This window comes from Oryzias melastigma, linkage group LG19 (genome assembly GCF_002922805.2).
Source record: "Oryzias melastigma strain HK-1 linkage group LG19, ASM292280v2, whole genome shotgun sequence".
Lineage (NCBI taxonomy): Eukaryota > Metazoa > Chordata > Actinopteri > Beloniformes > Adrianichthyidae > Oryzias > Oryzias melastigma.
Genome location: NC_050530.1, coordinates 21,248,536 through 21,266,484, shown reverse-complemented (window position 1 = coordinate 21,266,484; position 17,949 = coordinate 21,248,536). Strand labels below are relative to the sequence as shown.

General features: G+C 39.3%; 1 protein-coding gene across 1 annotated transcript in view; it reads right to left on the bottom strand.

Moving 5' to 3' along the window:
* Positions 1-2,634: 2,634 nt before the first annotated feature.
* ca10a (carbonic anhydrase Xa) overlaps positions 2,635-17,949 on the bottom strand; it is a 333,973-nt gene continuing 318,658 nt past the window's right edge. Inside the window, exons 6-9 of the mRNA XM_024298159.2 lie at positions 13,869-13,941; positions 8,228-8,382; positions 7,820-7,994; positions 2,635-3,587 (exon numbers count right to left, since the gene is read on the bottom strand). Coding sequence (XP_024153927.1) covers positions 3,565-3,587; positions 7,820-7,994; positions 8,228-8,382; positions 13,869-13,941 — 426 coding nt within the window. The 3' untranslated portion in view covers positions 2,635-3,564. The remainder of the gene's footprint in view (positions 3,588-7,819; positions 7,995-8,227; positions 8,383-13,868; positions 13,942-17,949) is intronic.

The window sequence follows — 17,949 nt, the reverse complement described above, 5'->3', positions numbered from 1 at the left end:
ATGTAGAACTGAGCTGTAAGAAAAGATTAGCTTCATTTATATGGCAATGTTTTGTTTCAGATTAGGATAAATTATGATACATTTTAATATTATAAACAAGCTTAATAGAAAATAGTGTAAATGTATCTTTACCTTTACTACCCTGAAGCACCTACAGAAAGGAAAGCGGTGAAATGGTTCATTGGTCTTCAAGTGTTGGAGGAGGCGATGCAGTTGACAGCTTAGCTTTGACAGCACAGCAGTCCCTGTGATGTGCTGAATGGTTTCCCCAATCCCACCTTATATTTCCCAAATGTAAGGCTCAAAAACAAGCAGAGGACATTATAAAGAGATTACTGGTTCACATGACATGCCAACTCCAGCTAAGGCTGAACAACAGCTAAGTGTCTGGCTCAGAAGTATCCGGAGATGTGAAACATCTAATCAGTAGTTTAAAAAAAAAAACAATTCATTTTTTCACAAACCACTAAAAAAAGGAAGAAAAAATGAACACAATCCCACATTTCAGAGCCTGGACTGGTCTTTAAAGAGGTTAAAAATTGACTTTTCTATTTTCACTGAGGGCACAATACTGACTTCATTTTTTCTCATCATTTATGATGGCCACAGCACTTCGAGCAAGGCACCAAACTGCAGAATGCTTCCTGGAACTGTCCTGTTGGATTCCATGGCCTGAGACCAACACATTCTCATCCCTAAGTCATCAAATATTGACGTTTGGTTAAGGACCCTTCCACGTCATTTTTTGACGTGCTGTCTGTTGGTAAAATCAAGGGTCCGCAACCCTCGGGGCGCAGTACCGGATGCAGTACCGGATGTGGTACCGGGAGCGCACTGGTCCTCGGGATGTGTCTAGTATCAGTACCCTGACCCAGTACCGGTACCCTGACCCTACCCTGGTACTGAACCATCCAGTTTGTACTGATCCGTACTGCGTCTGGTACCAGTTTGGGTCCGATTTGCATCTGGTCAGGTGTCGGGTTAGGGTTACCGCTACCGGGTTTGGTGCGCTACGTGTCGCGATACTGGACCAGTTCTGGTTTGCTGTGATTTGAGGACACCCAAAACATCAAAAAGTGACACGGAGGTGTCTTTAAAGGGTAACTAAACAGGGAAGTTGGAGGTTGACTCCACCCACAGCTGAAATTTGAAAATCCAGTCAGAGGGGTGGGGCTGGGGAATAGGGCTGTTATATTACTGGAGCTGCAGATCTTGACGTGGGACTGTTGAAACTTACTAGGCATGAACAATCACAAAATTCAACTGTTATACCTCGATTCAACTTGTAGGGGGCAGCACACAGACGGTTTTTCACTATTATTTATCAAAAATGTGGCAATGACTAACAGACAGCACTTTTAAAACACCGTTTATAGTGGTCAAAAGCCACAAAAAGTTTGGTTACCCTTTAACTCTTCAATTCAGTTCAATTCAGTTCCTTTAACTCTTGTGCTATCTTAGGCATGTTGACGTTGGGAGTGGGGTCATCTGGACCCCACAGGACAACATGCTGAATTATTTTTGTTCTGAATGATTTTTGATTTTCACTGGTGTCCGTGGCAGACATGAAATCCTGTCCACCTTCCTCCACATTTCTCATTATATGGATAACATGTCAATGCACAAGGGTTGACAAAACGTCAAGATGTCACGACTTGGGAGTGTGTTGTCGAGACAGACAAAATGCAAAAAAGAATCTCCTCTTAAAGCATTGTCGAAGGTGATATTGTCTGGAGATGTCACCACTTGGGTGAAAGATGTTTCAAAGAAAGAAGACTAGATCCAGATGCAATGACTCATCTTCAAGCATTAAAGAGTTCAAATTAATATCCCAAATCCACAAGATTCTCAAGGGCTTCAATGCATATTTTAGTACTTTAATTTTTTTTCTTTTTTTGTCTGTTCTCTTATTGTTTTTGCTCTAAAAATATTCTTGATTGCAGTCCATCTCTAAACCAGTGTTCATTCAAAGTACTGTGTGTGTGTGTGTGGGGGTGTGTGTGTGTGTGTGTGGTTTCATGGTGTTTTCTTGGTCCAGTCACTGCTCCATCTGGTATTCCTTTTGCCTTTTTGCTGACATAACCGGCAATCTTATGAAGTGGAAGAAAACTACTTGTGAAGTCATAAGAACAATAATGATAAAAAAATATATATATATATTGGTTATTCCTACTTAAAAGTTTCCTTGAGGAGAAATAAGCTACTGCATTGTACATATGTTTGACTCAAATTAGCAGATTTTTGCCACAACCTTTAAGCCCAAAAGGTGTATTTAAATTACAGACTAGCACAATGACTTTTGTGTCTGTTTCACTTTTCCTTCATATCTCCTGCAGAGAAACCAACACCGAGAGGCTTCCAGCAGCAGACCAGACATGTATTGTTTGGCATTTCAAGGTTTCTCCGCTCCTCCTGTCCCCTGATGATTCCTGAAGTGATCTGCAACGCTCTGACGGGTCATGGTAACCCTGCCAGTCTCCACTGAATAAAAAGCAGGATGCAGCTTTCTCCTTCATCTCCCGCAGCAACCCCATGCAGCTCATTGAGGATGTCCTGTGAACAGAATGAGATTTGACACCAAAGGTTTCTCCAGACGACAACGGCGTCAGAGAGCACGCCTGTGAGGGGCAGTAGTGGCATATCAACACATTTAATATGGAATAATACAAAACAGGTAGAGATACAACAAGTCAGATCCTCATATATTGAAGCATTTTCCAAAACGACTTTCCAGACACATTTATTGGGCTGATAACATTACTCAAACACAGTGTATGACCATTGTAAACAAGAAAACAGAAAAAAGGCATCAGCTCAGACTGAGAACTGCTTCAGAATTCAAAGTGCATCAAGCTGCTTCAAATTCTATTTTTTTAAATCCTCTTTATATGTCTTTTTTAATATTAATTTATTACTTCTTTTTTACATATTCATTTTTCTGCAGTATTGATAATAATATGTACAAAGGAGGCCAATACACCGCTTGTTCATTAGGTGTGACATGACTCCAGTTTTGGAGAATGACACGGTAAGGCTGAGTTCAGTTTGGGGGTTTACGGTTTGCGTGCCCTGTTTGTGACTGTAATGAAACGAGAACGCGCTGCTGACTGTTTGTGCTCGACTGTCAGGGATGGGGGCAGTGACTTCCTCCTTGGGTTTTCCCAGTGACGTTAACATCTTTTATATACAGAGACTTTAAAGCTCCAAAGGTGTCCTTTTGGGTGGAAAACTATCACATAAATGACACGTTGCCATTTTTTTTAGTTTGTTTATATTTGTTCTTTTTTTATTATTTATTTGTTTTCACCCAAAAAAGTATTGGTATCAAAATGTATGGATGCAGTCATACAGTCAGGGAAGGGGCCTGTTAACATGTGGTAGATCCAGGTTCAGTCTCCATGTTTGAAGAGTATCTCTGCTTGTTTCATTCAAACAGTGTCCATTGTTGATCTTCTTTGTACAATGCCATGAAAGAATCTTGGATGAGATGCAGCCTCGGGAACGCTTTCACATTTTTCTGTCATTTGTCCAACGTGTGTCCTCTTCTTGCTCATCCGTAGAAGCCTATTTTAGCAGCCACTCATTTACTGGAAAAGAGGAGATGGACAGGAGTGAGAATAATGGTTTATAAATACATATATACTTGGTATGCATGCAGCACTTTTTGCATTTAGCTGGGTTTCACAAACATTACTCAGTCTGCTCTCCCTGCACCACATTTCATCTTTCGCCGTAAAGTGCGGTTTCAAAGGGATGGTGTCTAAATAAATGGATGGACTGTGGATGGGTGGGTGGAGAACGGGGGAGTACTGTTTCCATCGTTTTTCAAGAGGCAGTCTTAACAGAAAAAATGCACCCAATGTGAAGAGGTGTCAGGAGCTGGAGTAAACACTCTAATTTGATGAAAAGGAATAGTTTGCTGAGAGCAGGGAGATATTGGAGAGGCTTGTGTAATCAGATTCACTTTCATCAGGCGCTGAAAAGAAAAAGAATTAGAGAACATACACATGCAAGGGGTTTAAAATGGTAACATTTAAAAAGTGCATTTAAATGAATCAAACTGTTGAGCTGCTTCCCATCCCATTGTGAGTCCATTTCCTTTATCACACTGGAAAACAAAAATCTTCTGAGAATAAAAATACTTTATTTCTTTCTTGTTATATATCTTTGTAAAAAGTACTGGAACAACCACAATGACAATCGGTAGTTTAAAACCTTCATCTTGAGAATGTTTTTGTTCCATCAGTAACTCCTGTATTTCTAAACCAAAAATTCTAGGAAACTCAGATCCAACCACAATGATTGATTTTTTTTCCTCAATTTAAGGTGTTTTTTTTATCATCCATGTTTTCATAGAGATTGTTTTTGCAATCCAGTTGAATGATAATAAATTAACTCCAGTTCTTATGAATTATTCACCTCATGCAATCTGTAGGTGATCCCGACTGAGCTTCAAAGGTTCATAATATTTACTTTGCTGCCATGTCTCTGGTGTGAATCTGTATGTGTGTTATATTGATTTATATTTCTAATAATTGGATATTATCTGTTGATTTAGCTTCTTTTTATCTACCATTCTCCTTGATCTCTTTGGAACTGGTAGTTTTTATTGTCCAGTTTGACTCTAAAGTTTCTGGGCATGTCAAAATAGATACTGAATGAATATTACAGTATGGATCTTATGAAATTTGGATGCATTCCTGAGAAAAATGGAGTGGGTGTTAGAAAACCTTCAGCACACTCAAGCAGTCATTTGAGTGCATTATTTGAGAAGTATAAAGTCTGTTTTCATAATAACAATAATAATACATTTTATTCATATTGCACATTTCTGGGCACCTTACATGTAAAGAACAGATAATAAAACACAATTACAAGAAGAAAACCGTAGCTTAATTCATAACATTCTAAAAATACAGTAGAATCACAAATTTGACAAAGTATGAAAGTTTGACGAAGAGGCTGAGACATTAGAATCAATTTGCAAATGATTTAATGGAACAGAAAAGAGGGCAAGACAGACAGCATCAGAAAGGCAGGCAATGATCAGAAACACAGAGGTTAGGCAGAGGAACGAGTAAACAGGTGTGGGTCAAAAACACGGAGAATCAAACTAAGGATTAAGTGCTAAGACTTCCGGATAAACACGATCAAGACTTCACACTGAAGTTGAGACTGGAGTGACTATAATTGCTGGTAGTTGTTTGCATGCAGGAGCCCTGGGTTCGATTCCCAGGGTTGTCCACTGATCCCCACCCAGATTGGGTCCTTAGGCAAGACCCTTGACGCTGCTGCCTAACTGGGTCCCTGTGCCCCTCAAGTACAGGGTTGTGTCAGGAAGGGCATCCGGTGTAAAAATCACTGATGCCAAACAGTGGGTGCTGTTTTCGCTGTGGCGACCCCAAAAATGGGATAAGCAGAAAGGTGAAGATGAAGTTATTGACTCTACAAAGATCACTCGCCCTGCTTCCACTGGCCTTTAGGCCTTCCAATAACTGAAGGCAGGTGGTCTTGTGTGGTTTCAGCAGCACCCCCTGGAAATAGTTCAGATGTGTTTTCATATAGGAGAGTGAGAGCTGGCCATGGAGTCTTTCACGTCTGCACCACAGGCTAAGAATTCCCAAAAAGGACTAGAAGCAGACCAAAGCAAGCTACAGATGAAAAGAAACAAAATGGTTTGGGTCAACCACATAAAAGCTGACCCTGCAACTGGAAGGAGCAGGGTTTGCACCTCAGTTTTTTTTTTTTGTTTTTTTTTTCTAAAAGGGAATTTCCACATTCTGTGCAGACTGTAAAAACTGAGGGGAAACTAACCTATCCTCAGGTTGCAGAGAATTGTGACATGTCAGTTTTCAGCCCCTCGGTTGTCTGCTCTGTCAACACTGACAATCTGCCGGCTCGCTTTACTTCTTGTGTTTCACACATCAACGTTGTACATATCCCTGAGCGAGCCCCGACTAAGATGACGTCTTTGTGCTGGCTTGCTGTAGTATGCAATTGTTTCTGATAGATGCCGCTACCCACTGGAATTTACACTGCAAAGTCGAGAGCAGGAGGGAGATGTTCTCCATACCGATGACGATGGTTTGATAAGTAATAATTTATCAGGATTACTAATTAAAAACCATATCTTGTCAGTTGTTGTCAACAGCAGTTAAATGCCTGTGAGCCATGAAAGAAACACATCTACGGCTGGCATCTTTTCTTCCCCACTTTAGCTTGGAGTCTGTTTACTGGTTGACCTATGAAGTTATCTGAATTATGGATCAGACCCCACTGTCTAGGTTTCAGGCTTCTGAAGTGCACCACAGCTGGAGTTTGGAAGATGAGGGGAGGGGTAGAATCATAAAGCAACAAGTTGTTGGAAGTTTGTCATCATTACTGTCTGGTGTAAATGTTGGCCAAAAAGAGGCGGGGCCTGTCCAAACATACGCACTCAGATGTTGCAAACATGCCTGTCGGCTCCAAAAATCTTCACATACAAACTTGCCAACATTTACACAATACAACTATAGTTCGTATGCACACACATAAGCATACAATCCAACACATGTAAAGTATTTCTTTCTGTCACACATGTTATTTGTGCAAAGGTAAGCTGATACCTGTGCTCAGGTGAGTGTTTATGTTCTGCCCAGGTGAATGATGGAATGTAAAAATTTGTCCAAGTTATCCTGTTTAACTTCACAGTTTCTTGTTGCTTTATTGTGTTTATATCTTCTTGTTGTTGTATTTGTGTTGCACTCCTTAATAATGCAAAATTGTATCTATATTAATAAAAGCACACTTCCAAATGAATATCTGCATGAATTCACTTTGTTTTATCAGGATCAATCACTGTCAGGTTGCAATAACCTTCTAGAACATCCGTGTTTATGCCATGTTGACCTGAGCTGCAGTGTCAGCAGAAGCTCAAAAGGTGTTCTTTCCAATGCCTGCTGGAAATATGTCTGTTAAGAACTGTCTGTCATGACTAATGGTCAAGTGGGCCCTATATGGTTTAAAAGTGGGCAGAAAATTTTAGCCCAATTGGGTTCATCCGCAGTCTCTGTGGGGGCCCACCTATGATTTCCCACATTGACTTAAGTGGGGATTCAGTAGGTTAGCTCGCTACGCCAGCCAGCCGCCCAGTGGACACCATAGCTTGATAGTGAGCTCCACTGTAGCATGTTAACGAGCTCTGTTGTAGCATGCTAGCGAGCTCCGCTGTAGGTCCATAGTAGCATGCTAGCAGCTCCTTTGTAGCATGGTATTGAGCTCTTCTGCAGCATGCTAGCGAGCTCCGCTGTAGGATGCTAATGAGCTTCACTTTAGCATGCTAGTGAGCTCTTCTGTAGCATGCTAGCGGCTCTACTGTAGCTCCACTGTAGCATGCTAGCGGCTCTACTGTAGCATAGTAGTGGCTCATTTGTAGCATGCTAGTGAGTTCTTCTGTAGCATGCTAGCGGTTCCACTGTAGCATGGTAGCGGGCTCTTCTGCAGCATGCTAGTGAGGTCTTCTGTGGCGTATTAGCGAGCGCCACTGTAGCATGCTAGTGAGCTCTTCTGTAGCGAGCTAGTGAGCTCCGCTGTAGCGTATTAGCGAGCACCACTGTAGCATGCTAGCGAGCTCAGCTGTCCACCACGTGACTGGCTAGCATAGCCAAACCACTGAGTCTCCACTTAAGCCAATGTGGGCGTACAGGTTGGGCCACCACGGAAACTGCAGACAAACCCATTCAGGGTCCACATTTTCTGCCCACTTTTAACCATATGGGTCCACTTGGTCTTGCTGGCTGGGGAGTGACAGAGAGCATCAGCACAGACAGCGGGTGTGTACCTCGGTACTGAAGCTTCTGAGCCCTGTTGTTGGGGCAGTCCTTGCCCTGCATGCTGAAGTTGATGTTGGTGCGGATGCAGCGGTTGTTTAGCGGCTGCACGGGGCGCACGTTGTCGCTCATGCTCAGAAAAATCTGGGATGGCTGGTTCTGGCTCAGTAGACGCAAAGAGTGCATCTATGATACAGACAAAGGAAGAGTCAGGGGGAGCATTATGGAAATGAGAGCCACACGAGAGCTTTTTATGCCACAGCATCATTTTCAAAGGAGGAATGTGTGAAGGATTAGACAGGAATAGCAGACTGCTGAGCTGTTGTTTCACTCAGAGAAGCAAAAAAAAGCTGTCTCATCTAAGACAAACAGAGTCTCAGAGCCTTCCACCAGGTGTGGGTTTGGCCCCCTCAGCTCACCTGCATCCGTGTGAGGTACACAGGCTTGTTCATCAGAATCCATGTGGCTGTTTCAAAGCAGGGGGGGATCGTCATTGATCCGTCATATGTGATAAAACTACTTGTTTCTGGGTAAATTTCCTCTATGTTCAATCCGGTGAGAAGATACGCATCATCTGCAGAGACAAAGAACAAGACTTTTCATGAATATGAACAGCAGCAACAACATGGCAGACACAATATGAGTAAATACTGTACTTCAGTTACAACTATGATCAACATAAATTAAAAGCTGTTCTTTTTTTTGATGAATATACATTAATAAAGAGGACATTTTTTTTTAAGTAGAAAGAAGTTTTTAACTTTTGACAGAGGTTCACATGACTTCCTTTCAAAATAAGACACCCGGGTTCGTTTTCTGCTGATCAAAACCTAGAAAAAGCCACATGGTCTTACTTTAGCCTTTGAGTAATTTGGGTTTGCATTCATGACCTTCTTTTTTTAATAAAAAATAAGAATTATGTCAATTTTTTGGCAAGAACAAAACAAAAATATAAAAAGAACCTAGCACCTCTCAAAATGTGGCTTTTTTAAAATTATTTTATTTTTTTTTTACATTGGACAGAAGCTCAAATAACCTATTTTTAAAATAAAAGATTCTATGTGCCAAACAGGATCATGTCATTGCAGTTCTGGGCAGCTAGTAACCAATGTTGTGCAGCATAAGATAATATGTGTTTTTAACTCATAGAAGATCAAACTTTTTACCAAAGTTTCTCTTTGCATATAAAATCTGACGCAAACAGAGCAAGATGGTTGATTGCAGGAAATTGAACGAGAAAAACAATGCTGGTTGAAAATGTTTTCAACATAAACATGTTACTCTATAATGTAAGTTGAAGTAGAATGAGGGCAGAGCCTTTAGCTTCAGGCTCCTCTCTAGTGGAACTAACTCTGCTTCAGTCCAGGAGGCAGACGACACCTCCGTCTGCTTCTGACTTTCCTCTGCAGCACAGCTGATCTGACTGTGATGATGCACACTTTCATACAGCTGCTCTTCATGGTTGGTAAAAATACTGTAATGTGAAACAATTTCAGATCTGAACATCAAAGTGCTGATAAGCATCACAGTTGGTCTGATCCCATCACAGCATAATCTTTGCTCTCTCGCCACGTTCCCGCGGCTCGCCGCCAGCTGAGAGTTGTAATCTTCAGGAGTCGGCTGAATACATTCCCCTCTTTGTTACTCATTACACACTCGTCTCATCTTTCATCGTACATTTCTCTCTCCGTTCACATAACATCTGCAGTGGTGTGAATGACATGCTGCTGGTGCTGCAGCACCAAGCCTTCTTTTTTGCACACTGTCACAGCACTAATTGGACAGGCTGCAGCTCTCTGCATCTCTTTCCATTTCTTCACACCCCAGTAGATCGCTCCCAGTCGCTCCTCATCCGCCGGGTCTCTGTTCATAAATGAGCTGCCTGCTGTGATGAGGTCACTTTGATGGGCTGCTCAATTCACTTTTAGGTCAACTATTTTTTAGCCTCATGCCACAACAGAGTGTGAGGTTATCCGAGACCTGAGATCCTCTCAACATAGCAGCTGGGATGTGGTGTGCTTGTGTGCTTTAATGGATCAAATGTGTTTCTCTGAATGTCAGGAAAACACTTCTGTTTCCATATTCGCTTTCAAAAAAGTCGTTAGGCAAAAATCTCTGAGTGGGCGGTGCGCATTCATGTGCGTGAGATCAGACAGCTGTCAGAATCCCCAGCTCCTTCGAAGACCCATCACACACTGCTCCCACGTTTAGCCTCCAGCTCCCTGCCATGCCTCTGAGACCCCTCGCGGCCACACGGGTCAGTGTTTTTAACCTACTACCCTGCCAAGCCAATTATTGGTCTCTTTTGTCAAGGAAACTCTGGGGAATTTTTGCATCAGCAGGGAGACATCTATGGAAAGCAGCTGTCAACTTGTGGAGCAGCAAGGCTCTTCAGCTGTAGAGTCTTTGATGAAAGAACTCAATAGTAAATCCCAACGAGTTAAGAGAACTCAACATTCATGAAAACCTTAAAGTTATGCAGATTTAACACTTTCCTAAAACAAACATGGGTTCAGTTGATCCAATCTATATATGACAGAGTGCTAGAGCCACAATAGAAATACATTCACAGGAATAAAGTGTTAAAATAATGAGAAAAAGTTATCATTTTACAACATGCTTTTTTGAAAATATTGTTGGTTGTGCAAGCCTCCATCAGCATTAGGTACCAACCAAATCCATCAATGCACCCATGTGTGGCAATGCCATAAAGTACATGTCAAGTCAAGGCCCGGGGGCCGGATCCGGCCCTCCAGATCTTTTTATTTTATTGTTATCAATGGCCGATGTTATCTTGCGCTCATTTCTAACTTGTAGAATTTTGAGAAAACATATTTTTATGTTGGGTAAAATATTGAAAGTTATTTAAGGTTTAAGTTAATTTATTCTGGAATAATATTCCTTCTTTTTTCTTATTTGTAATTACGTTGAAAAGTTACAGTTTTAAGGTTTTAAAAAAGGCATTCTGCTAGCTTTTTGGAATATTTTGGCATTTGCTCAGATTTTTTTAGGCTATTTTGGAGTTTAGATAATATTTCAGCTATATGCTAGCTGTTTTGGCTAATTTAGGCTTTTTTAAAAAAAGTTTTTTAGGTTGTTTTGGAGTTTAGCTAATATTTTAGCTGGCTTTAGCATTTTTAGCTATTATCTTCAGTGATTTCAGCTATTATATTCAGCGGCCAAACTCAGCTTACAGCATTCACACTTGGATTATCGCAGACAATGCTAAATATATAGTTCATAATTATTTTTAAAAAGTTATGGTTTTAAAGTTTTAAAAATGTAGTTTTAGACTGTTCAATAAATATTTCTCCTGTTAGTGTGTTTTAGATTTTGGCCCCTTGTGCAATTGAGTTTGACACTCCTGCCACAAGGCATTCCTATGAATTGGGCCTCTGTAGCTATAACATTGACGGCATCAACAGAAAAAAAGGAAAAAAAGTAGGGAAATGTGTGTGTGTATGTGTATATATATATACATATATATATATACACATACACACACACACACACACACACACACATTTCCCTTCTTTTTTTATTCATCTGTCACTGAGAAGGTTCATCCATATTACATTTTCGGGATACAAACCCTAAGATGTTGGTTATATTCTTGTAAGACGTCACGACTCTTTATAAACCGCCGGTAACTTAGACGTTTCAAACTCAGTGACAATGTTCAATTGCACATATTGAGCACTGTGAAGAATATTTATGAAGGAATTTTTATTTTTCATTTTCCTGTGAATTAATGTGTGAGTTAAGGTGGAATAAATAATTAATTAGCCCATTTTGATTTAGTTGCATGCAGCAGTTATGAGGTTGCGGGACTGTTTGGGTTTACAATGTGTGGGAATCTGCATTTTTACTTCCCTTTTCATTATGTTGATTGTTTTCATTTATGTTGAAAGTGTTCATTTTCATAAAATTTATTTTTTGGTTTCTTTGGTTGCCATCTATTTTTCAGTTCTGAAAGAATGATTTCCATTGTTTTGATGTTATGGATAAATGTTTTAATAAAAATTAAAAAAAAAATCATATATAACTATATATTTTGTGTTGTGGTGAACTCCAAAAAAGCAGAACTTTTTCAACTTTCTGAATTTTGAAGGGTTTAGGACAAACTGGTGCATACAGCAGTGTCTTCCCTTCTTTATTGAGAGGAGAGAGCTGAAGTGGCTCGGGCATCAGGACCAGATGCCTTTTGGATGCCTTCATTTCCCAGCTGACAGAAACCTGAGGAAGACCTATAACACAGCGGGAGGATTATGTGTCAGTCCCCCGGTGGGACTGCAAGAGGCTGAAGAGGGGGGGCATCCCTGTTTTGGATGCTGGCACCATAACCATGCAGAAGCTTAATGCTGGATGGATGGAGGGATGGATGGATGGATGGATGGATGGAGGGATGGATGGAGGGATTGATGGATGGATGGACAGCATTAGCAAGAGAAGTTTTGATTTTAGAATATTAGCTGATTCAATTTTTAGTGGTCATTTAAATGTTTTAAAAATGCTTTCAAATGAAGTTGTAGTAAATCTACCAAAGTAACCACACATACTATTTCTTTTTATAATAGCATAAAAACTTTGACAAAAGTAGAGCGGAGTAAAACCAGGGAGACAGACAGAGCATCCCCGTAACCATAGCAACTCAGACTCACTGTTGTCTGACAGCACACAGATAAGAAGAATGAGATGGTACTGCTGTCAAAGATCTCTGAGCAACACGACTGGAATAAATTACAGCGTGATAGATTGGTGGATTTTTCTCATTTTTCCTGTGACTGGTCTGCATGACTTCAGCACTGTCGCTGATGATCAGGATTTGTCTTTTTTCCAGAATATGAGATGTTTACTTTTTGAGATTTTTTTTATGTGGCAGCAGAAACTCGACTTCAACACACATTGGCTGCAAGTTCTGCTAGTAATGGCAAAGTCAAGCCAGAGATCATTTTCTTGATGGTTATCAAATACTTTTGAACCCAATACGCCTGAAGCTTCACAGTAACTTTGCCTATTAGTTTTTGACAGTAGATGGGGCTAAGGCATATTTTGTTAAATTGTATTCATTAAACAAATTCTGAACTAAAAGAGCACAAAGATAGAAGTAAATGACATTGAAATGAGGCAGATATTTAGTCCCTCTAGGATCTTCACATTTAAATACACAGATTCAATCAACTCCTACTTGGTTTTGACTAAAGGATTTTATTTTATTTATTTTTTTTTTTAGTTTATTTTTTTTTTTTTTAGAAAATGCCAGTTGTAGTGACCCTTTTTGTATCGGATGAGGCTAAAGTTGATGACCAAATATTTTTAAACTTCTACTTTGACAATTAAAGGTTACAGGAAAATCTATGTTTTTGTCTAAATTCCCTCCAAACTCCCTAACTACTAATAAAATATATATGCAGTATTATCTAGTGTCCTGTACTTTAAAAGTAATTCTGACACCATGCTCACTTTATTTTAAACAACAAATATTACATCATGGATTTTCTAAAGTAAAAATCAAATTAATATTAACATTTTACAAAGATTATATAGAATTCCACTGTTTTCTGATGATGAAAACTTTGATGGCTTATACAAATAATTAAAACAATATATATGAACATGGATGCACATTGGGGCACTTGATTTTGGAATTTTGGACAGCTCTACAAAATGGTGAATGCACCATGAAGTTCACTAAGTAGTGAGTACTGGCTGTATCACTTATCAAAAAATCAAATGAAGTACAAATGAAGTTTAAACAGCTGCAGGTATTTTACCGAGGATGAAGATAAACGTAACCCTTCAAATTAAGGGAATCTTTAAGCTAATACAGCATTAAATGCCCACATCAGCCCTTTACAATCCGGTCCACGAAAATATGGTCTGACATTAAAGCGGTCTGCAGTCTATAAAAGGATTTGAGAGCACAGCTTTACAGAACTCACCATACAATTATGTCATTCAAACATGAACAGCATTCAGCTGCAGAACATGTTTCTGACTGGTGACCCATGAAACAGAATGGTAGTACTCCCGAGCACATTTCTGCACACAGCTACTTACTTTTATATGTTATTCTTGTGATGGTGTCTCTGTTCAGCATCCGATTCAAGAACGAGTTTGACGTCTCCGCAATCTGGATCACAGAGAAACAAAGGACAGAAAAAAGACATGGTGTCAAACATGTTTTAGGATATTACTCGTCTGCTTCATTTATCAATTCCTAACACATAAACCTGTGATTTAAAAAGTTCATGTGTTGTATTCAGGTTCTGTTTACCTTCTGGAAAACAAAACCTCGCAGAGCTTTTGAGTAAAAGAGGCTGACAGCGAAGAGTTTTGATCCAAAAATACGACCCATCTTAGTAAACAACTCCATGTTTACACCTATTACTGCAAACAAGTTGCCAGAAATGAATATGACACCTTCAATGACTCCTTCTGCACGTTATCACTTTTTGACAACTGCACTTAGCTTTAGGTACAAAAAATATGCCTAAACAGACATTTGTTTTTAAATGAATAATAAAAAGCACAAGTAGAAAAGGGTGTTGAAAGTTAACCACATATCACTGCTCTTTTCTCTCTACCTAATGAGCCGTGAACATACTACTTTGCACTTAGAATAGTTTGCTAAAAAATATATATCATTGTGTGAATGCTTTACAGCAGGGGTAGGGAACCCTGGTCCTAGAGAACCGCCTTCCTGCATGTTTTCCAATATCCCTGCTCTGGCATGTTCTTATTGGCTGGACACACCTGAACCAGGTAATCAGTCATGAGTAGGGACTCATGACAATTCTTATTCTTAGTATGATCAGCACTTTATATTTCAATCTTATTATTCCGGATAAATACTTCACTAGAAGTCTGCATGTCATGAAAAGATCACAAAATGTTATTCTCGGAAAACGCAGCAGAAAACGGCAGCAGCTCAAGCAGAAGACTAACGTAAACAATTCAGTCAAGCTAGCTAGATGATCAGGGATTCAGACTTCCGGGACCAATAACTCTTTTAAAAAAGCTTTAAACTGCAGGTGTCTCTGTTGATTTGTCCTAACACAAACAACCTCTAAAGGCATTTCAACTGAAAAAACAAAACAAAACAAAAAAATGAATAAATGAAACAAATAATGATATCAGCTATTCATGAACACTCATCCACTTCATGCTAAAACAAAGTCATAATTTATTTTTAAGAATTTTAAATGAGAACAGGAATCACATTTGGTCAAAAATGTTCAATAGCTCTAAAGATGTTAAAGCTAAAGTCACTGAACTTTATCACATGGCTAATTATCACTTATATAACAAGAAAATAGTTATTTCTTTCCTAGTTTATATTTGCTGTATTTTTACTTGTTTATTAAAGCTACTTCACAGAAGTGTTTTATTTAAGTTTTTAATGATAAAAGAAGGTTAATGAAATATAAATAAGGGACAACACAAATTTATTTATTTAATTTGTTCATGTTTTAAATGTGTTACAAAAGTATCGGATCAGGACTCGGTATCGGCAAATTCACAAAATCCAATGACTCGGAATCGGATCGAGCTCCAAAAAAACCTGATCGGGACATTCCTAATACACAGTAGCATTATCGCAGGTTGTACAACTTTTCTAGGTTTTTGTGACAGCCAAAATATGAAGAATAACGTCTAGCACTTAATCCCTTCTTTTTTGGTTGGTTTTGATATTTCTCTACATATAGATCTTTTCAAAACTCTGTTTATCCAACACTGTAAGAGTCCCGCACACAGACAGAAACTCCCCATTTAGTGTATAACCCTTCCGCTCTCCTTGGCTTGTTTACATTAAAGTGGGGTCATCTGGACCCCACAAGACAGTGCCCTGAACTTTTTTTTATCATTGATTTTTGAGTTTCACTAATGTCCATGGCAGACATAAAATCCTGTCCACCTTTGTCCACATTTGTCATGGAAGGAATCACACATCAATATGTGGGTGGAGTCATCTGGACCCCAAAGAGAGCAGAAGGGTTAAAAAGTTCTCTAAAATGAATTTCTCACTCAGACTGCAGCACTCATCCTGTCATTTAACTAACAATGAATATACACTGGAAGTAGTTTATATTTTAATGAATTGGAATTGAATTTACCTGTATTGTTATGGAACATACAATGATTTTGTTTAGAAAAGAAAAGGGGAAGGAAAGGTGACAGTTCTGGCAAAAAAAATAAAATAAAAAACCTCCACACATCTTTGCTCTGCTCATCAAACCATCAAACACAAGAAAAAGCTTTGGGTTTATACTCTCCATCTTCTCCATTCTGCTGTATGGCTCAGAGACATGGCCTCGAAACAAAACCTTGCCAACCAGAATAGGTGATAGCAGAGCTCTCAAAATCATTGAGAACATCAAATGGTTCTTAAGTGCAAAGCGTGCCACACCCGCTGGCTTGGCCGTGTCCTTCACCTCCCACTGGACCTCTCCACCAAAGCCATCCTTCAGTTTTCTGTGTCTCAGCCGTGTCTTTGAGCGGTCTGTCTGTCTATGGTACAAAATACTTGGTACAACAATGCTTTCCATACAAGTTAAAGACCATAAGCACTCTGGTCTGACAACCACATTTTCATGTGAACCATTTTCCGTTTTTGAAGGATTTTATGTCAAGTGTTTGAATATAACATGGAAAAATGACAAAATAAAGGTAGTGTCACGTAGGTTTAAAATGAGATTAATTAAAATGAGAACAAATAAATATAGAGGGAAATTCTTACGTAAACAAATCAGAGTTTTAAGCCCTAGGTTTCAAAGGGTTAAACAGAAGATCAAACTTTTGTTAGCTCGGCACTTGAAAATTGTGCACTCTGATTATATTGTAATATCTGCAGCAAGGAACAAAACCTTTACAGTGTATTGTTGTAATAGTACATCACCCAGAATTTCAGTAATTTAACTTCAAATAAATCAATGTTAAGTAACTAACCCCTACTTTTTTCTTTTACTATAATTTTTTCCGGCCAGAGGGCCATGGAGGGGTAAGAGTCACATGTGCTTCTGAAGCCTCAGGTTACAGACCTCGGGTTTTGAACAAAATGGATTTTTATTTCTTGAGGCTTCCAAGAACAGATGTCCAGACTAAAGAACCACTTTACTTCTTCTTGATGGAGTGCAAGGCTTGGATAAATGTCTGAACTTGTTTCCTTGGTCAAATGCATTTATTTTTTCTCAGTTGTGCTTGTCGAACAGCACAGCTAAGTGTCGAAGAGCTGAACAATATGAAATGTGGGCTCCTTCCTCTCCTTTCTCTACTACACAGAAAGTACTTATAAACTTTGACTTCTTCCCGAGTTTTTTGAAAGACTCATTATGCCTTAACAGCTTCTCATGGTACTCAGAGGACTATCTACTCGCCGTCTTTCATTTTCATCATGATTCCCTCTAAAGCGCCTTTGGGGTTCAGTCATTCAGGAATGTCCTAAGATTACTGTAGGTGTGAGAAAAGCTCAGGCTCTGTACCATTTGATTGATTACTGACTGCTACAAAATAATCTCAAGATGCATTCGCCACGGTTTGGCTATCTCATGAATACATCAATCGACAGGACGGCCTAACCCGCTGCTGTCCTCAGAGAGGCCTCAAACTGCAGGCATGAATCAGGCACCATTGTTTCCATTTTTACAGATATAAGATCAAAAATCTGTCTAAGTCTCTCCGGGATGACTCACTGGAAGGCCAGAGAAGTGTGTTTCTAGTCCTACAAAGATTGTGCTAATTACCACTTAAGTGCTCTGTAGAGACTGAGGCTGCATTTTTGTTTTACACAGTGGGAGTGGAGAGATGCAGTGTGAACTAGAGAGAGGTGGGTGGCATGTGTGATTGCATTTTTTTTCTTCTTTTTCAGCAGCATATTTCCTTTAGCAATGAAATGTTTCAGGTTTTCATTAAGATTTAACAAAATTTGACACATTAAAATATAAATAATTGGGCACAGGACAAGTTCTCAGGCCTTTTTGAGTGATGAAGCTCCAAAATTCATAAGTATCTCACAACAGAAAATGCTGTTGAGGTTTAAAAAAGATATAATTGATGCTTTATATTAAATTAAAGTGTTCCGCTTTCAGCTGTACTTTCATGTTCAAAATAACTAAGGTACACTGACAAACTATGGTTATTT